General features: G+C 42.2%; 2 protein-coding genes across 3 annotated transcripts in view; one reads left to right on the top strand and one right to left on the bottom strand.

Moving 5' to 3' along the window:
• Positions 1-4,176, top strand: part of INO80C (INO80 complex subunit C) — a 37,114-nt gene extending 32,938 nt beyond the window's left edge. For both annotated transcript variants that reach the window (XM_035270887.2, XM_017963944.4), the window contains exon 5: positions 524-4,176. In XM_035270887.2, coding sequence (XP_035126778.1) covers positions 524-655 — 132 coding nt within the window. In that variant the 3' untranslated portion in view covers positions 656-4,176. The remainder of the gene's footprint in view (positions 1-523) is intronic.
• LOC144579045 (uncharacterized) overlaps positions 1-21,528 on the bottom strand; it is a 120,912-nt gene that overhangs the window by 30,582 nt on the left and 68,802 nt on the right. The window lies entirely within an intron of this gene.

The following is a 21,528-nucleotide window of genomic DNA, read 5'->3' as shown; positions in this document are numbered from 1 at the left end:
AGGGTGGGTGTTAGTGGCCCGTGATGTACAACAGAGTGGCCTAGGAGGCGTGGAAGTGGCACAGCGGGTGTTGGAAGAGCTGGGAAGGAGCATGCTGAAGGTAAGTGGAGCACAGCAGGGAGGGGCATGTGCCCAGCATGCAGGGCATCAGCTCTTGGCTTGAGGAGCACAGACCTGGGACATGTTGGAAGGAGGCAGGAGTCTAGAGACAGGGAGGGATGACCATTGTGAATTCAGTCTTGGACCTATTGCTTGCAGCCCTTGAGGCACCAACAATAAGGGTCCCAGAGTCTGATGTGGTGATTTCCCTTCCATCCATACCCTGAAGTGTTTCTGGAGTCTGGGAAAGTTAATGAGTCTGTGCCACAGTGAGTGATTTAGTGTTCTTGGTGGCAGAGTAAGTCATAATGAAAATATATTTCACTTTCAGGGAAATAGAAAAAAGTTTTAAACTTATACTTGAACTTAAAATATCCCTACCAGCAATAACTTTCTGCCCTTCCCTGTGCCTCTTTCCACCCAGGCCAACTACACAGACCCCCAGAGCAAACTGCGGTTCAGCACCATCGAAGAGTTTTCCTACATTCGGAGGCTGCCCTCTGATGTCGTCACTGGCTACCTGGCCCTAAGGAAGGCCACGAGCATCGTTCCCTGAGCCCAAGAAGTGGAGATGAAGTGCAAAGCTGTTTCAAAAACAGACTCTGGACTCGTGATTTTGTTTCATGGAAACAAACTCATTCTGCTGTCAATCTGAACATGCCAGTGCTGTGCCTTGGAAAGAATGTTTGGCTTTAATTTAAGTGTTTTTTTGAGTGTGTGTTTTCCCTCTGAGTGTGATATTTCCTGCTGAATTAAATTGTACCTCAGTTGTTGCCTCAAGTAAAGGTGTTTGACAAGAAAATACAATAAAACCATACTTTTCATTTAACCCAAGCCCCTGTATTTTTGTTTTGTTAAAGTTGTGAACTCCATGTAACACATGTAGACTCTGCAGTGAGTCCACAATAGGTCTGGATTACTTCTATCCTGGCGACTCCCCTTTTAGAGCATGTTAGTCCTTGTCTCTGATCAGAATGCTTGGAAGAAGTCCAAATTTGGGTCCAGAGAAGAAAGAGGAAAGTAACTTTTTCGGTCCCACTCGGCTAGTCCTCACCTGTGTCTCGGCCTCAGATCAGCCTCCCCCCATCTTTGGGAGTGTGGGGTACCAGCATTGACACTCTGTCCCAAAAGGGCTTTTGTCTTGGTACAGGATGCCACCCTTCTGGCTGCAGCCTTATGCATAAAGGAAGTGTTTGCATATCCATCCTCCAACAAGAGGAAGCATTTTCTTGGCCAGGGAAAGGAGAGTATGGAGACAAGTCCTGGGCCTCTCTCAGCCCTGTGCCTGCATTTCCCCAGGGAGGATGGTGGAAACAGGCCCTGGGGTTTCTGGACCACAGCTGCCTCTGCTTTGGGGGATTAGGCACCAGCTGTCCTTTGTCTCTGGGGAAAGTCCTTCCTGTGCCCCTCTCCAGACTTACAGAAAATAAAACAAGCCAAGTCAGCTGGGAGAGCAGCCTATGCAGGTGGCAGCTGCCTGGAACCAGGCCCCCTTTCCTCCAGGTTGGCAGCCACAGTATCCTTTGGTACTTTCCCAATAACAAACCGTGAGAGCGGGAGAGGTACTGTGGGGCCTATACCGGCCTCCATGACAAGCGACCTGAGGGGATGGCCTGGAGAGGTGGCGGCCTTTCCTAAGCCCATAATCACCGAGCAAGCATCAGAATCACCTGGGAGTCTGTTGTGACACAGATTGGGGATCCTATCTCCCTGAAGTATCTGAGCAGTAGGCGCTCTGGGGTGGGGCCCAATAATTTGCATGTTTGCTTTGAGGTCCACTTTTCTGGTGAAATCAATGGTCTCTGAAAGACCAGCTGCTGCTGCTTGGTTTCTGCTTGCACTTCCTGCCAGCTGTCAGCCTAGGAAAATGCCAGCTTCCCTTATGGTAGAAACAAGGAGTGACTGAGCAAAGCGCCTTCCTGCTTTGCTTCCACCTCCTATTGTACAGAGAAAACTTGGGGTAGGTCTACTACTTTTCCATGAAGGCCCCCAATTGGGCAGTGCCTTGAAATCACTTCTAACGCTGATGCTAGGCACCACCTCAGACCGACTGCTCAGCCCGTCCAGGGGCAGGGCCCAGGATTAAAGAGGGAAGCCCTTCCCTGCACATGTTCACCAGAAAGAGCCCACAGGCTGCTGCTCCTGGAGGCCTCTCAGGGTTTCTGGGTGTATGTTTTTCCCATAAACTCTCAGAGACACCTGGAGACCTGCAAAAATGCAGGTTCTTGGGCTGCATACTAGATCTTCTGAGCGAACCAGGGAGTGGGGCCCAAAAAGCTGCATTTGACAGATGTCCCCGTGTGATCATGATGCACACTGGAGTGGAGAACCACTGTTCTCCCCGAGCAGAAGGGAAGCTCGTGTGCAGAACACCTCACCCCTCTTTTCCCATTCCCCTGCCAGGCTTTCCCTCCTAACCTTGTTTCACAGGAGAGCTGTGAATCCAGAAGGTTAGATTGCTTCTCACCCCAAGCTCCAGAAGTCCAGCCTGAGCCAAATCAAGCTTCAAGCTGTATTTCCAATAATGAGTCCTTGCTCATTAATCAGTCCTATACTGAAATAGCCCTTGCTGTCCATGCTTTAGCCCGGTGGTTCTCAGACTGGGCTGCACATTAGAATCACCTGTGTGGGTGGGGGGTGTCCAGGAGGGGGACAGTGAGGGAGGTTTAAAAATACTTGGAAATTCCAATTCCACTGGCTTGCACAGGGGCCTGGACATAGTATTTTAAACTCTCAAGATGCTTCTAATGTGCAGCCAGTGTTGAGAACATTTGCTATAACTATGAAGAGAATATTTCACCTAAGGCACATTTTCTTCTCAGATCAGCTGGCTCTTTCCATCCCAGGGCCATGAGCAACTTGCACGGGGGTTTCTTCGGGGTGTGTGTGCATGTATGTGTGAACTTAGGGTTCCTTTTTACATGGCATCCCATGCTGGAGTCAGAAATATGAATGCCATTGCAGATTTCTCCCTCTTTATCTCTACATCACCTTCTTCCTTTTCTACTTGGCCCTGCTCCAATCCTGCTTCAGGATGACCTCATACCCTGCTGACACTTTCAGGGTCCTCCTAACAACTTTGAATGACTTTGCCCATCATGGCATATCTACTGATCATTTACCTCTGATGCAAGGTCAATTCTGGCATTGGTCTACAGGATCCAAAAGATAAACTCAGTCCCTTTAAGAGAAAAACAATTAGCTGGACTTGAGAAATCCTCTTAAGACCAAACTCAGGTCCAGTCTGCTCTGACTGGAGTTTGACTCTATTAATCTGGTTTTAACTTAAAATGACCTGTAACGTTGAAGATAATGCTGTTCAGAGCCAGAAGGAAGTCCCTGTAGGTGAGGGGGACCCATTTCCCTTCATCTCCCAAGTTAAAGCATACATCTGTCCAGGTTTTTATGTGTTTCATAATTGATCTGGCACCTGGTGGAGGGCTAAACATGTTTGCAATAAGAAATCTCTAATTTCTGAATCCATAGTCACTGGAAAAAGGTATCAGACATTTGATACTGTTTCCAGTGACTATAAATTGGGAGTGTTTAACTTACTAAAAATAAAGGTTAATAAAAAATCAATGGACTATGGAACCATTATCAAATAGGACAGATATCCTGGGTAGAGATTGCAAATTATGTCATTTTACAAATGCATGAAACAAATAGTGTCATTTAAAAGAATGTTCTGTCTGATAGGAATGTGTAGGCCTTATTTGGATCCTCGAACAAAAAAACTTTACAATTTTGAGACAGTTGGGAATTTGATATATTTTGATACTTAATAATATTTTGTAATTCGCACAGAGTTGTGATTATGCTATTGTAATGTTAAAAGAAAGAATTCATCTTTTTAGAGACAACTACTGAAATATTTATGGATGGAATGATATGATATCTGGGATTTGCTTCAGGATGATATGAGAGACGGAAGTGGGTGAGAATGGTGTTGAAATAAGATTGGCCAGGAGTCAATTATAGTTGAAGCTGAATGTTGTTAAGTCCGTAGGGGTTCTTTATACTACTCCACTTTTGGTATATGTTTGCATTTCTGCATAATAAAGTTTTCAAAAAGAATGTGATGTTTTTATTACTAAAAATTGTGATGAAATATTTCTTTTTTTTTTTTTTGAGATGGAGTTTCACTCTTGTTGCCCAGGATGTAGTGCAATGGCGTGAATCTCAGCTCATCACAACCTCCACCTCCCAGGTTTAGGTGATTCTCCTGCCTCAGCCTCCCTAGTAACTGGGATTACAGGCATGCGCCACCATGCCCGGCTAATTTTTTGTACTTTTAGTAGAGACAAGGTTTCTCCATGTTAGTCAGGCTGGTCTCAAACTCCCAACCTCAGGTAATCCACCTGCCTTGGCCTCCCAAAGTGCTGGGATTACAGGCATGAATTGTGATGAAATCTTACCCAAAATTAGTGCTTTGCTTTAGCTTGCATTGGCTTATGGATGCTGAAAGTTTGAGAAATGCTGCCCAAATGGTATGAAGTTTTGAATACAGGAACTACCCAATTCCTAAAATATCTAACAAAGAATAGGTTAGAAGAAGAGAACCACAGACAGGTAAAGTTGTCCTCTAAGTGTTCTTAATAGAGGTATTCATTGTGTGTTCCATTGTCCCAGAGGGCTGTCAGCATATTTAAGAGTATTTTCTAATGTGGATGATGGAGTGATGGATGCAGCAAACCACCATGGCACGTGTATAACTATGTAACAAACCTGCACATTCTGCACATGTACCCCAGAACTTAAAGTATTTAAAAAAAGAGTATTTTCTCTGTAGAAGTTAGGAAGCATAAGAGTGAGGAGACCAAAGACTTCAGCTTTGAGGTTCCAGTGAGCCATAAATCTTAATAGAGAGGGCTTGGGATGCGTAGAATGACATACTATGGCTTGAATAAAATACCTGTTGATCTAATTCCTATAGAGTCTACAGTGCTCATTCATCTACATAGAGAAGGAAATTAGATTATCAAAGAACTACACACCTGGACAAATTGTTTGGCTTCAATGAATTGCTTTTGCTGAATTTCAATGGAGTTTACACTTTTGTGCCCATATTAATGAATTGCATTGAAAGAGGTCAGGAGACATAGCCCTGCAAAAATGCCTATTACATTTGTCTCAGAAATGTCCCACAGAACCCCACTCCCCGACCCGGTCCTGCAGGGTGTGCTTTTTGCTTTAGTACCCAGACACAGAGCCTGATAGCCTGGGTTTGAATCTCATTTCTTCAGCCAACTGACTAACTCTGTAGTCTTGGGCACATTACTAACTTACTCTTGAAGTCTCAGTTTCCTTATCTGCAAAATGAGTGTTATAATAATGTCCACCCCATGAGATTGTCAGGATCAAGTAAGACAATGTCAGAGAAGTGCTTAGCTCAGGACCGTGATCACCCACCTCCCTCTGGTCTGTGCATTAGAAAGGCAGAGCTTTCCCGACTTATACTTTCTGCTTGGTTATATTTCTCATTTCTTTGGCTTCTAGGACTCTTGGATGAAGCCTACTTGCAGTACCTGAATAGCATCATATAATAGATGTTTCCATGTGCTCATCTTACTGCTGGCTCTATCAACTATTTTCCTTGCCTTCTTCATTGCTTATTTTGACCATTTTTTTCATCCTTTGTTCCGTGTATTCTAGTAAGCTAGCTCAACTTTTTTATGAGACAAGGGAAGGAGTAAATAACCAGCTAAAGAAGCAACCATCTGTGATTGAGGCCAGGGGAGAGAGAGGGTTTGAGGGAGTCGTGGGGTAAATAGCAGAGGACTCGAATGGAGGAACCCCTCCAGAATAATGAGGGAGAGAAAGAGTCAATAGAAACCACGCTACTGGACCTCTTAGAAATCATTAATGATGGCAGCAAAACACACTGCCATGTGTGTACCTATGCAACTATCTTGCATGTTCTGCACATGTACCCCAAACCTAAAATGCAATAAAAAGAAGAAGAAAAAAAAAAGAGAAATCATTAATGTTTTATGCCTCCTTTGGTATTCACCATGTGTACTACCATGTTTCCTATAGAATAGCAAGCCTTAAAACCCTAACAAAAAAGAGGGGCTAATTGTTTACTTGTTTTGATGACCAGGTTGAACAGGAAAATGAGGGATCCTTCTTCCTATTATAAACATACAACCGGACCCAGCCTGGTTTTCTTCCATAACTCAGTGGCCTCTGTCTACTGGTACTTCTGTTCCAACTGCCGTCAAAGCCTTTCCTGGGAAGAGTCAGTGTTTTCCTGGCCTACAGGATGCTGACTACTGACAGGTGCACAGTGTGCACCAAACACACCACTCTCCACCCCTTGGGGTCAGGAAGATGAGTCATATCCACCAGCCCTGGTGGCTTGGAGCTTTAGATCTTTCCAGTATGAAAGCAGGAGGGCACAACCTGCGGTTTGGTGGTGTGGAATACTGCAAAGGCTTTTATTAGGGAGCCAGCCAGGGCCTTGGTGACTGATATCTCCCCTAATAACATCTGGGGAGGAAATTGCTCACTAGAGATAAGGATGAGAATTTCTGATCTTGGCAAACAAAAATTATTACAGACAACATCATACCTCAAAAATGAGGTTCCTCAAAGTACACATTTGTACAAATCCCCCAAACTTCTTGCTTGGCTGTTTGGAAGGTTTTGTAGAAAAACAGTAACAGTAACCTGGCCAGGCACAGTGGTTCACACCTGTAATCCCCCAGCATTTTGGGAAGCCGAGGCAGCTGGATCACCTGAGGTCAGGAGTTCAATACCAGCCTGGCCAATATGGTGAAACCCTGTCTCTGCTAAAAATACAAAAGATTAGCCAGGCATGGTGGCGCATGTCTGTGGTTCCAGTACTCGGGAGGCTGAGGCAGAAGAATCATTTGAAGCCAGGAGGTGAAGGTTTCAGTGAGCTGAGATGGCGCCATTGCACTATGGCCTGGGCAAAAAAAGTGAAACTCCAAAGAAAAGAAAAAAGAAAAGAGAAAAGAAAGAAGAAAAGAAAAGGAAAGAAACCTAAGGATTTGTGTGTACTTGTTGCCATTTGCTTTGAAATTCGATGCTCCCATTTGTTTGCTTATGGAGTGGCAGACAGCCCACAGCATTTGGCTCAGCCTCAGAGGCAAACATTGCTACAGGAGCAAAGGAGGACACTCTAGGAATGGAACCTATAAGCAAGGACTTCTGGGTGCACATGGGGTCTTGGCAAGACCTCCTGTAGCATCACCTGGGCCAAGGCTCTTCTCAGAGAAAAGGGGACTAAGCAATATGCTTGCTCTCCCAGAAAACTGATTTCATTGGCCTACAGAGAGGTTTATCTTTTATTTGTAAGAAGCCTTTTGTTTGTTTTTCTTCTTTATCTTTCTTCTCTATTTTAAGTGAATAGAAAGTTAAAAAAAACCTACTAGTATACAAGGAGTCAGATTTAGACATTGAAAAATATATATAATATGTTGCTAAGTGAACAACAATAAAATCACAAATATAGACAACCTCCATTTTTTTAGTTAAAAAAAATCAGTAAGAGAGGATGTGAAATGATTTATGTTAAGGAGTTGATGACTGTCTCCTTTGGAAAAAGGAGTGGATTTGGGGTGGGGGTATGAAGGAGGAGAACGAACATCTTACTTAAAATGTTTGGAAAGAACACAATATAATTTACAAAGAGTGAGAGAGACCCAATTTAGGAGCTCTGGGCCGGCAGGATTGCGGATGCTTTCCTATGGAACTAGGGAAAACTTGAGGTTGGACCATCTGTCCTCTGCTGCCCTGTCCATGAGGAAAGCCACCGCCACCCATCAGGATCCAGGGTTGCTCTGCCCTGCTCTGTGTCAGAGCCTCTAGCCCTCCTGGTAGCACAGCCACTGTACCTGATGGCACACCATGCACCCTACACACATTGTTTCCATCTAATGCCCACAACAACATTGAGGCAAATGTAGTGGCCAGTTCACTCTACATCTAAGGAACCTGCGGCTTAAGAGAGACACTAGAGGTAGGGAAGGCTGTGAGCCAGGCCCCTGCATCCACACCCAGGACTCCTGTTCAGCCCCTGCATCCTCTGGCAGGAGAAAGTTGACTTGGAACTACCTGCAGAGGGCAAGGAGAAGCAGAGGAACCCTGCCCGACATGCATGAGAAGACATCACCCCATATCGCGTTCTGTGATGGTTAATTTCATGTGTGAACTGGACTAGGCCACAGCATTCAGATACTTGGTCATATGTTGTCTGGATTTTTTCGTGAGGGTATTTTTTAGATAAGATTAACATTTAAACCAATAGACTTGGAGTAAAGCAGATTACCTGTCATAATATGTGTGAGCCTCATCCAGCTAGCTGAAGGCCTTAAAGGAAAACAAAACTGAGGTCCCTGGTGAGAGGGAAAAAGCCTCTAGGCCCCCCTTGGACTCACAACTTCCCTGGGTCTCCAGCCTGCCCACCTGCCCTGCAATTTTTAGACTTGCCAACCCTGACAATCTTATGAACCAACTTTTTTTTTTGAAGATAGACTTTTTTGTTTTTGTTTTTGTTTTGAGACGGAGTTTCGCTCTTGTTACCCAGGCTGGAGTGCAATGGCGCAATCTCGGCTCACTGCAACCTCTGCCTCCCAGATTCAAGTGATTCTCCTATCTCAGCCTCCCGAGTACCTGGGATTATAGGCATGTGCTACCATGCCTGGCTAATTTTGTGTTTTTAGTAGAGACAGGGTTTCTCCATGTTGGTCAGGCTGGTCTCAAACTCCCGACTTCAGGTGATCCACCCATCTCAGCCTCCCAAAGTGTCTGGATTACAGGCATGAGCTGCCAGGCCTGACCATGAGCCAATTCTTTAAAGTGAACCTCTATGTATACACACAGCCTATTGGCTCTGTTTTCCTTTAGAAGCCTGGCCAATACACTTGGTTTAAAGCAGAAGGGTAGGTGGACACATTTAATTTAAACTACTTTTCACTGGCATTCCCACACCTAGCAGTGAGCCTTGCACATCTTATATGCTTCGTAAATATTTGAATGGAAACCAACAGTAATACTAAAAATGCTGAATGGCTTTGCCAGATGTAGTATTTATTTAAACTATTGTTTTGTTCTCTTATGAGTCATTGAATGGAAAGGAACTGAAATTGTCTTGATGAAATTCTGGGCAGGGGAGTGGAGAGGGCTGGGAGCAATGGGTGGTGAGGTGCCTTCCATTTCTAAAGCTTCTGTGACCCACATTATTCCAGGAATTCTAGTTTTTGGTTTTTTTTTTTTTTTGTCTTTTTCTTTTCTTTTTTTTTGTAGACAGGGTCTTGCTTTCTCACCCAGGCTGGAGTGCAGTGGTGTGATCATAGCTCACTGCAACCTAGAACTCCTGGCCTCAAGGGATCCTACCACCTCAGGCTCCGGAGTAGCTGGGGCTATAGATACGCCTGGCTAATTTAAAAACTATTATTATTGTTTTGTAGGGATAGGGTCTTGCTTTTTTGTCCAGGTTGGAATGCAGTGATGCAAATATAGCTTACTGCAATCTGGAACTCCTGGCCTCAAGCAATCCTCCTGCCTTGACTTCTCAAAATGCTGGGCTTACAGACATTAGCCACCATGCCTGGACTGTCTCTTTAATCAGAGTAAGCAGGGACAGGGAAGACCAGAGGGAGAGCTCTAATACAGGTAGCATTGGCCTCATTCCCTACTCTAGCTGCCCTGAGCCTCTTGCCCTGCAGGTCCCTCCTTAGGGAGAGGCCTGATCCCATTTTGTCATTAGTCACAAACACCACTTACTGGCTGTTTGTATGAGCTGGGCCCCTGCACTGTTCCCTCAGGAATTCCTCAGCACCCTCTGTGGCAGGCACCGTTGCTTCCAATTTAACCCTGAGGGAAACTGAGGTTTAGTAATTTTGGGGCCATCTGCTCAAGCAGCACACAGGATCATGGTCCTGAGGCTCCTGGGAAGAGGAGAGGTATCTAGGAGGATGTGCCCTGGCTTCCCTTCCCTGGGATCCCCATCCACCGAACCCCACTGTCTCTTTTTTTGAGACCAAGTCTCACTCTGTTGCCCAGGCTGTAGTGCAGGGGTGCAGTCTTGGTTCACTACAGGCTTTGCCTCCTTAGTTCAAGTGATTCTCCTGTCCCAGCCTCCCAAGTAGGTGAGATTACAGGTGTGTGCTACCACATCTGGCTAATTTTTGTGTTTTTTATTAGAGATGAGGTTTTGCCATGTTGACCAGGTTAGTCTCAAATTCCTGATCTCAGGTGATCCTCCTGCCTTGGCCTCCCAAAGTGTTGGGATTACAGGCTAAGCCATTACCCGGCCTCCTACTACTTTTTGAAGAGAAGATCCTAACAAAGGGATTGAGACTTTGTATCCTGGCTTCACTGTCCTTAGAACTCCAACCTAGGTATAGAAGAGTCCTTTTAAATTCCCATTAAAATTTCTGGCTTAGTGTCTCCTTAAATCAGTTTCATTCAACACAGCATTTCATTTCCCACAATGTGGCAATCTCATCCCCTATCCCTTTTTACCTGGAGTATTCCCTTATCCCCCAGCATTCGCCTCCTCCAGGAGTCTTCCCCGTCCACTCCTCTGCCCTCTGCCTTCCTCCAAGGAAACCTGGCAGTCCCCCAGATCCACAGTTGTTGCCTTGCATGGTCACCAGGCTAAGACCTCAAGGGCAGGAACACTAACACACCACATTCTCTGGCAAATGATGAAATGGACAATGCCCTGGTCCCTAGGCCAAGCTGGAGGCAAGGCAGCCTGTGGCCTGGAACAGTGATTCAGGCAGGAGGAATGTGGCTCAGGCTGCCTGCAGCTGCGATAAGGAGGACAGGATGGGGCTCTGCAGAGGACATCCTGGAGCAGCTGGGGGATTTTCCATGCAGGAGCGCATGTGGAAACCCACAGCCTGAGAGAATCCTGGCCTGCATGCTGCACAGAGTCCTTGAGGGTGAGCAAGAAGAAAAGACTGGAAATGCCATTCCGCCATCATCCATCCACAGTGGGTTTGGGGAGGAAGCATAGCCAACATCCACAGGGTTGCACAGACAGTTTTATTACCACCCCTCCTGGGTCCTGCCTTCTGGGGCCTTGCAACCCATGAATTAATTCCTTTTCAGGCTAGCCTGGGGTGCTCCCATCCCCTTTGGCTCCTAACCCATGGATTCAAGCCTCAGGCATATTTCTTCTACCAGCCTGGTTTGTGCCATATCTATGTAATGCTTTCGCCTTAATTTACTTAGATTGCTCCCTTAAACAGGCTCACATTTTAAACGTAACCTCTGCTTCCTAAGCAAATACTCATATTCACAAATTACTCCCACCTGAACCGCCACCACCCATAAGATTCCTGGGCTTCCTTTCAGCATAGTTAAAAGCCTTTTTGGGCAACCACTCACCAGGGACTGGGTGGGAGCAGCCAGCAGGGCACATCCTCCCTCCTTGGAAGCAATATTTACTCAGCAATCCTTCAATCAGCAGTGTAAATCACTGTGGCTTCCCAGCAGGCATATGATCTCTGCCTGGTTGGGTTTCTCTCCCTTTTCCATGACTGAATCTGAAGCTCAAGCCCCTTTTCCCACAGCCTCTCCGACATATGCCTGAAAACTGAGGTCTGGCCCATCCTTCAAAGAGTTCCATGCTTCCCTGGTAAGGTCAGAAACCATCCTGTTAATGGCCACAGTGATGTCACATTGATAACGTGTACAGTGATAAGTCATGTTAATAGGACGTGATGAGAATTTCACCTTTGCGGTCTTCTTCCCATCACCCAGTATCCTAATTATGAGGGAAACATCCGACAAATCTCAGCTGAAAGACATGCTTTAAAAATACCTGGCCAATAGTCTTCAAAACTGACAAGGTCATCAAAAATAGAGAAGTCTGAAAAGCCGTCACAACCAAGAGAAGCTTAAGCAGACATAACAACTAAGTGTAATCCCATATCCTAGAAGGGACCATGGAACAGAAAATGGACACAAAACAAAAAATAAGGAAATCTGAATAAACTACGGACTTCAGTTAATAACAACATATCACTATTGGTTCGTTAATTCTAACAAATGTATCACACTAATGTTATGACGTGGATAATAGGGGAAACTTGGTGTGGAGGCTGTAGAACTCTCTGTAGTATCTTTGTAACTTTTCTGTAAACTTGAAACTGTTCTAAAATTGAAAGTTTATTTTAAAATAATAATAATAATAAAGGATTATTGCAGGAAAGAATGGAGCAGCAACTGCTTGATCAGGTGTCATGGAAGAAAATCTTTCTCATGAATCCTAAACACTGCCTTTCAAACTTCAGTTACGATAAAGTAGCAACTAGTTACTAAGTGGGAAATCCACTTTCCTTTTTTTACTGCTATTTTAACTAAAGTAGCAACTAGTTACTAAGTGGGAAATCCACTTTCCTTTTTTTACTGCTATTTTAACTAAAGTAGCAACTAGTTACTAAGTGGGAAATCCACTTTCCTTTTTTTACTGCTGTTTTAACTATTACACAATCCACAAGAACTATTATTCACATGTACTTTAAAAATTCTGGTTTGACTTATTCTGATTCAAAATATAATCTATTACTCGTTAGGATTTGAACAGATTGTGAAAGTTGCTCCTACCTTAAGAAATAGTGTTATTTGCAGAACATCCCTTAAAAGAGTTTTTGGAAATGACTCAGAATGCCCACTTACTCCACCACATTCTACCCGATAGAATTGTGATAAATAAACAGTAATTTCCAGTGATAGTTACATGCAATAAACCCAAACAAGTAGATTCCATGCCTCACTGTGCACATGCAAAGTCTAGTCCTTTCTTCCCTGCAGTAGTTGGTGAGGTTATCAATATGTGTCTCTGATTTTCATCCATCAAGTGTTTATTGTGCTGCTGTTGTTTTATGGGGAGAGGGACAATTTGAGAAGAGGAGAGATGGTCTCAAAGGGAAATCCAAGAAGAAGCTTCTCTTGTTCTCAGTACAAATATCTCAAAATATAACATTACCGTCTTGATTTGCCTATTTGTGGTATATAGCACATTACAATACCATTCAAATTATAAACTTTCTTTTATATATATATATATATATATATATATATATTTTTTTTTTTTTTTTTTTTTTTTTTTTTGAGACAGAGTCTCACGCCATCACCCAGGCTGGAGTTCAGGGGTGCCATCTTCGCTCACTGCAACCTCCCTCTTCCAGGATCAAACAATCCTCCCACCTCAGCCTCCCTATAGCTGGACTACACGCACGCACCACCACACCTGGATAATTTTTGCATTTTTTTTTTTTTTTGTAGAGACAGGGTTTCACCATGTTGCCCAGGCATGCCTCAAACTCCTGAGCTCAAATGATCAGCCTGCCTCAGCCTCCCAAAGTGCTGGGACTACAGGTATAAGCCACCACTGCACCCAGCCATAAAGAAATAAATTGAAAGAAATAAATGGAAAAAAATCATGGCAAACATCTTTGGAAAACTGAAATACACATCATGAGCCCTGTCACACAGACCTGCCCAACTCTGCAATCCTAGCATCTCACTGTTTTTTTTTTTCCCTGTCACGTCTGCAGCTCACTGGTCTCTTGGGCTTCTTCCTATCTCAGTTCTGGCCCCATTCCCTGTGTTCTACTCTTTGCCAGCTTTTTCCTGGTTTTATGTTCTTTGTCCAGAGCATGACCTTCATCTGTGTATGAGTCAACACAGAAAACCTGACCCAAAAGGGCCAGGACCAGGAAGGGAGCAGCTCAGCTTTTACTAAGTGTCCTGTATGCCCAGTACTTTGTCAAATGCTCCTTATGGGTTGTCTTAGTTAGTTAATAATGGACTTGGCATTTCAAGAGGAAACAAGGATTAGAAGGCTCACACAACAATCAGCCAATCAAAAAAGCCATAGAGCTACTGCATGACTTCAACATCTCCAAACTCATTTCTGAGTATGGCCCACATCTAGAGAATGATCTGATAGGATTAATCTCTCTGGGCTGTTTTCTCATTTTCCCTGAGTAGTAACTAATGAATCAAAGGATCCCCAAGTTAAGTAAAATCCAACTCATCTGCTCCTACTTGGAGGTTCTAATGCTGCTCATTTCCATAAAACAAAGATTTCTTGGAGCCTGCAAAGGCTCCCTGTTGGCTACTTACGCAGCACCACATATGCTAAAATCAGACTATTAGTTTCTATCAGAAAAAAATTTTAAAGGCCTAGTAGAATTTTTATTGGAATTGCATTGAGTCTATCTATAGATCAATTTGAAAAGAACGAGTATCATTTTTTTTTAAGACGGAGTTTCGCCCTTGTTGCCCGGGCTGGAGTGCAGTGGTGCGATCTCGGCTCACGGCCACCTCCGCCTCCCGGGTTCAAGCGATTCTCCTGCCTCAGTCTCCCGAGTAGCTGGGATTACAGGCATGTACCACCTCACCTGACTGATTTTGTATTTTTAGTAGAGATGGGGTTTCTCCATGTTGGTCAGGCTGGTCTCAAACTCTCAACCTCAGGTATCTGCCTGCCTCGGCCTCCCAAAGTGCTGGGATTACAGGCCTGGCCAACAACGAGTATCTTAATATTGAGTTTTTTGAAACAAACTTGACTCACCCTTTTATTTATTTAGATCTTCTTTAATTTCTCTGAGCAATGTTTTGTAGTTTCAGTGTAGAGGGCTTACACATATTTTATTAAATTTATTTCTAAATATTTTTTGGTTTTTGGTTGCTATTATAATTGATCACTCAAAAATTTATTTACAAGCAGTAGTATTCACATTTTTTGATATACGTTTCTGTGAAAGATTCTCTTTTTTTGAAAAATTGGTATGTAAATTACATATAATAAAAAGCCTTTTAAAGTGTCCAATCCAGTGGTTTTTAATACGTTCACAAGGTTGTGCAACTGTCATGACTATCTGATTTTTAGAGCATTTCTATAATCCCCCAAAAGAAGCCCCCAATGCATGAGTAGTCATTTCCCCCTCCCTCTCACCCCTGCCAACCACTAATCTGTTTTCTGTCACGATGAACTTACCTATTTTACTGATTTTATATAAGAAGAATCATAAACGGCCGGGTGCGGTGGCTCAAGCCTGTAATCCCAGCACTTTGGGAGGCCAAGGCGGGTGGATCACGAGGTCAACAGATCGAGACGATCCTGGTCAACATGGTGAAACCCCGTCTCTACTAAAAATACAAAAAATTAGCTGGGCATGGTGGCGCGTGCCTGTAATCCCAGCTACTCAGGAGGCTGAGGCAGGAGAATTGCCTGAACCCAGGAGGCAGAGGTTGCGGTAAGCCGAGATCACACCATTGCACTCCAGCCTGGGTGAAAAGAGAGAAACTCCGTCTCAAAAAAAAAAGAAAAGAAGAAGAATCATAAAAATGGAATGATATAATATGTGACCTTTTGTGTCTGGCTTCTTTCACTTAGAATAATGTTTTCAAAGTTTATCCTCATTATGGCATATATTAGAATTTCATTCCCTTTTATGGTTGAATAATATTCCATTATATGGGTAAACCATATTTTGTTCATCCATTTGTCCATCAATGACACTTGAGTTTCTCCCACTTTTTGGCTATTATAAATTGTGCTGCTATAAACACTCATGTACAAGTTTTTGTTTGAATACCTGTTTTTAGTTCTTTTGAGTATATATCGAGGAGTGAAATTGCTGTGTCATATGATAATTCTATGTTTAACTTTTACGGGAACCACCAAAATGTTTTCCACAGAGCTGCATCAATTTACATTCCCACTAGCAATGGATGAGGGTTCCAATTTTTCCAGACACCCACCGACACATGTTTATTTTGGTTTTGTTTTCATTATAGCCATCCTTGTGGGTGTAAAGTAGTATCTCATTGTTGCTTGACTGCATTTCTCTATTGAGTAATGATGTTGAGCATTTTTCATGTGCTTATAGGCTATTTGTATATCTTTGTAGGAGAAATCGCTGTTCAAGTTCTTTGGTCATTTTAAAATTAAGTTGTCCTTTTGTTGTTAAATTGTAAACTTCTTTAGATATTCTGAATACTAGACTTTTATTAAATATATGATTTGAAAATATTTTTTCCCATTTTGAAAGTTATTGTTTCATTTTTTGGATAGTGTCTTTTGGTGCACCAAACTTTTAAAATTTTGTTGAAGTCCAATTTATCAATTTTTTAATTTTGTTGTCTGTGCTTTTGGTGACATATCCAAAAGTCATTGCCAAATCCAATGTCACAACTATATTTTCGCTGCTTTCTTGTAAGAGTTGTACAGTTTTAGCTCATATGTTTAGGTCTTTGATCCATTTTGAGTTAATTTTTGTATATGGTGTAAGGTAAGGGTCTAACTTCATTTGTTTGCATGTGAATATTCAATTTTTCTGGCACCATTTGTTGTAAGAACTGTCATTTCCCCATTAAATGATCTTTATCATGGCTCAGCCTCCCAAGTTGCTGGAATTACAGATGCATGCCACCATGCCCCTGGCTAATTTTTGTATTTTTAGTAGAGATGGGGTTTTGCCATATTGCCCAGGCTGGTCTTGAACTCCTGAGCTCAAGCAGTCCACATGCCTTGGCCTCCCAAAGTGCTAGGATTACAGGTGTGAGTCACCATGCCTATTATTTCTTTTTTTAACCTTATTGTTCCAGTGGGTAGTGATGTCCAGTACAGTGTTGAATCAAAGTGGTAAAATTGTACATCCTTGCCTTGTTCTCCACGGTAAGGTGAAACTTTGAAGATTTCATTATTACATATAATGTAAGCTGTAGATTTTGATTTATTTATTTCTTTAGAGACAAGGTCTTGCTCTGTTGTGCAGGCTGGAGTACAATGGCATGATCACAGCCCATTGCAGCCTTGACCTCCCAGTCTCAAACAATCCTCTTACCTCAGTCTCCCAAGTAGCTGAGACCACAGGCATGTGCCACCATACCCTGCTAACTTTCTTATTTTTTATAGACATGAGAGTTTTATTATCTTGGCCAGCCTAGTCTCAAACTCCTGGGCTCAATTCATCCTCCTGCCTCAGCCTCCCAAAGTACTGGGATTACAGGCATGAGCCACTGTACCTGGCCTAGTTATAGGTTTTTTCCAAAATGTCTTTTATGAGATTGAGGAAGGTCCCTTTTATTCCTAGTGTACTCAGAGTTTGTATCATGAAGAGGTATTGAATTTTGTGAAATGCTATTTCTGTATCTATTGAGATGGCTGTATGGGTTTTTTCTTTCTTTCTGACAATGTGATGAATTATGTGGATTTATTAATATTGAAATAAAAAACTGAATTCCTTGGAAAAACTTCACTTGGTTATGTTGTATTATTCTTTTTAAAAAATGCTGGGTTCAATTTGCTAATATTTTGTTAAAGGATTTTTGTGTCTATATTCATGAGGAATACTGGTCTGTGGTTTTCTTTTCTTGTAATTTTTTTTTTTTTTTTTGTCTGGTATGGTATTAGGTTTGTTCCGGCCAAAACATTTAAAAATTGGGAAATGATTTCCTCTTCCTCTATTTTCTGAAACAGTTTATGTGCAATTGGTATAATTTCTGCATTGCAAGCTGATAGAATTTAGTAAAGCCATCTGTGACTGAAGTTTCCTCGCAAGTAATTGCACATTCAGTATTTAAAATCAACTTGGAGATTTTCAGATTTTCTATTTCTTCCTGTGTCAGTTTTGGTATGTTGTGTTTTTTTAAGTTATTATAAATGTGTTTAATAGACTTGCTTGGCATCCACTATTAAGCCTTATATAAGTTGTTGAAAACCCAGTCGTACCCATCTCTTTCAGCCTAGTTAAAACTTCCCCTTCCTGTGATGGTTATTTGTGACATAGCCCACTTATTCTTCATCCCACTGACCCCAAATTCAACACACCTCACAGCTGCTAACCATGATAAAACCTAACGATCAACACCAGAGTCATGAAAATAAGTTCCCCTCTTTGCGCATATTTTCTTTAAATTAGGTAATTCACAATCCCTGTGAGAAAGCTGAAAGGATAACACCTATGGACCTTAATACAAGCATTGCCTCATAGGTCCCCCCACTCCCTTTTCCCTACTCCCTCCCATCCTTTTCCCTTTTCTTCTCTTTCCCCATTTCCCTCTCCCTCTTCCCCAACACTTGCTAATTGAGCTCCCTACTACCTCTACACTTCCCATCAGCCTCCCATCAACATCCCTAACATCCCTGAGAACTTTAATACATTCCTTCTATCTCATGCATTTTTGGTTATACTTCTTAACTGTGTCCCACCTAACACACACACTTGAACCTAACTTTTCCCTAGTCAAAGCTCTCCTAGAGAGTGGATACGTTGGCTTATTGCCAACTTTCCAGAGCGAGCCCTCAAAACCAAATTAGATCAGGTGCAGTGGCTTACACCTGTAATCCCAGCATTCTGAGAGGCCAAGGCAGAAGGATCATTTGTGGTCAGTTCAAGATCGTTCTGGGCAACAGAACAAGACCCTGTCTCCACAAGCATAAGTAAGTAAGTAAGTAAATAAATAAGTAAATAAAATTATAGCACAAGGAATTTGCCTATCTTACCTACGTTGTCAATATTCTTGAGGATAAAGTTGTTCAAATCCTTTATTTAATGTTTCTACGTCTGCAGCATTGCCAATAATAACTTTCTGTTCCTGTTTGGAATTTATTTTCTACCTTATTAACTTGCTCAGTCTGATGTTATTTTCTATCAGCCTTAAGGATTTTCTTTACCATTTCTTGGAGTGCAAATCTGTTAGAGATGACTCCCTTTGTTTAACCAACATGCTTGTATTTTGCTTTGATCTTTCAAAGATATTTTGGTAGTTTATAGATTCTAGGTTGAAACTGCTTTTCTTTGCACTTTAAACATTTTGTTCCACTGTCTTCTGGCATTCATTGTTTCTAATGAGATGTCAACCTTAATTTTTTAAATGTCTATAATGTATCTTTTTTTCCTTTGGCTACTTAAAAAATTTTTGTATTTAACTTAGGCTTTTCAGTATTTTAACTATGAAGTGCCTGAATGTGATTTGCTTGTATTTATACTGCTACAATTTATGCAGCTTCTTGGGTCTCTGAGCTTATGTTTCTCTTTCTTTTTTTTTATTGTTAGTTTTTTTTAAATTGCATTTTAGATTTTGGGGTACATGTGAAGAACATGCAAGATAGTGCATAGGTACACACGTGGCAGTGTGATTTGCTGCCTTCCTCCCCTTCATCTATATCTGGCATTTCTCCCCATGCTATCTCTTCCCAACTCCCCACCCCCTGCTGTCCCTCCCTTGGTTTTCCCCCACAGACCCAAGAGTGCAGTGCTCCCCTCCCTGTGTCCATGTGTTCTCATTGTTCAGCACCCACCTATGAGTGAGAACATGTGGTATTTCATTTTCTGTTCTTGTGTCAGTTTGCTGAGAATGATGGTCTCCAGGTTCATCCATGTCCCTACAAAGGATACGAACTCATCATTTTTGATGGCTGCATATTATTCCACAGTGTATATGTGCCACATTTTCCCTGTCCAGTCTATCATCGATGGGCATTTGGGTTGGTTCCAGCCAGATCTTTGCTATTGTAAACAGTGCCGCAATGAACATTCATGTGCATGTGCCCTCAGAGAAGAACGATTTATAGTCCTTTGGATATATACCCAGTAATGGGATTGCTGGGGCAAATGAAATTTCCATTTCTTGGTCCTTGAGGAATCCCCACACTGTCTTCCACAATGGTTGAACTAATTTACACTCCCACAAGCAGTGTAAAAGTGTTCCTATTTCTCCACATCCTCTCCAGCATCTGTTGTTTCCACATTTTTTAATGATCGCCATTCTAACTGGCATGAGATGGTATCTCAATATAGATTTGATTTGCATTTCTCTAATGACCAATTATGATGAGCATTTTTTCATATGTTTGTTGGCCTCATGTCTTCTTTTGTAAAGTGTCTGTTCATATCCTTTGCCCACTTTTGAATGGGCTTGTTTTTTTCTTGTAAATCTGTTTTAGTTCTTTGTAAATTCTGGATATCAGCCCTTTGTCAGATGGGTAAACTGAAAATTTTTTTCCCATTCTGTTGGTTGCCGATTCACTCTAATGACTGTTTCTTTTGCCGTGCAGAAGCTGTGGAGTTTGATTAGGTCCTATTTGTCTATTTTGGCTTTTGTTGCCAATGCTTTTGGTGTTTTGGTCATGAAATTCTTGCCTATGCCTATGTCCTGAATGGTTTTGCCTAGATTTTCTTCTAGGGTTTTTAAGGGGTTAGGTATAATGTTTAAGGCTTTAATCCATCTGGAGTTAATTTTAGTGTAAGGTGTCAGGAAGGGGTCCAGTTTCTGCTTTCTGCACGTAGCTAGCCAGTTTTCCCAACACCATTTATTAAAGAGGGAATCCTTTCCCCATTGCTTGTTTTTGTCAGGTTTGTCAAAGATTGGATGGTTGTAGATATGTTGTGTTGCCTCCGAGGCCTCTGTTCAGTTCCATTGGTCTATATCTCTGTTTTGGTACCAGTACCATGCTGTTTTGATTACTGTAGCCTTGTAATATAGTTTGAAGTCTGGTAGTGTGATGCCTCTCCATATGAAGTTTAAGGTGGATTTTCCAGTTCTGTGAAAAAGGTCATTGGCAGCTTGATGGGGATAGAGTTGAATCTGTAAGTTACTTTGGGCAGTAAGGCCATTTTCATGATATTGATTCTTCCTAACCATGAACATGGAATGTTTCTCCATCTGTTTGTGTCCTCTCTTATTTCATTGAGCAGTGGTTTGTGGTTCTCCTTGAAGAGGTCCTTTATGTTCCTTGTTAGTTGTATTCCTAGGTATTTTATTCTCTTTGCAGCAATTGTGAATGGCAGTTCATTCTTGATTTGGCTCTCTTTAAGTCTGTTATTGGTGCATAGGAATCCTTGTAATTTTTGCACATTGATTTTGTATCCTGAGACTTTGCTGAAGTTGCTTATCAGTTTCACGAGATTTGGGGCTGAGACAATGGGGTGTTCTAGATATACAATCATGTTGTCTACAAATAGAGACAATTTGACTTCCTCCTTTCCTATTTGAATACCCTTTATTTCTTTTTCTTGCCTGATTGCTCTGGCTAGAACTTCCAGTAGTATATCGAATAGGAGTGGTGAGAGAGGGCATCCTTGTCTAGTGCCAGATTTCAAAGGGAATGCTTCCAGTTTTTGCCCATTCAGTATGATATTGGCTGTTGGTTTGTCATAAATAGCTTTTATTATTTTGAGATACGTTCCGTCAATACTCAGTTTATTGAGGGTTTTTAGCATAAAGGGCAGCTGAATTTTGTCACAGGCGTTCTCTGCATCAGTTGAGATAATCGTGTGGTTTTTGTCTTTGGTTCTGTTTATGTGGTGAAATACAGTTATAGACTTGCGTATGTTGAACCAGCCTTGCATCCCCTGGATGAATCCTACTTAATCATGGTGGATAAGCTTTTTGATGTGCTGTTGCAATCAGCTTGCCAGTATTTTGTTG

This window comes from Callithrix jacchus, chromosome 13 (assembly GCF_049354715.1).
Source record: "Callithrix jacchus isolate 240 chromosome 13, calJac240_pri, whole genome shotgun sequence".
Lineage (NCBI taxonomy): Eukaryota > Metazoa > Chordata > Mammalia > Primates > Cebidae > Callithrix > Callithrix jacchus.
The sequence above is the reverse complement of the archived record's forward strand: the minus strand, read 5'-3'. Positions and strand labels throughout refer to the sequence as shown.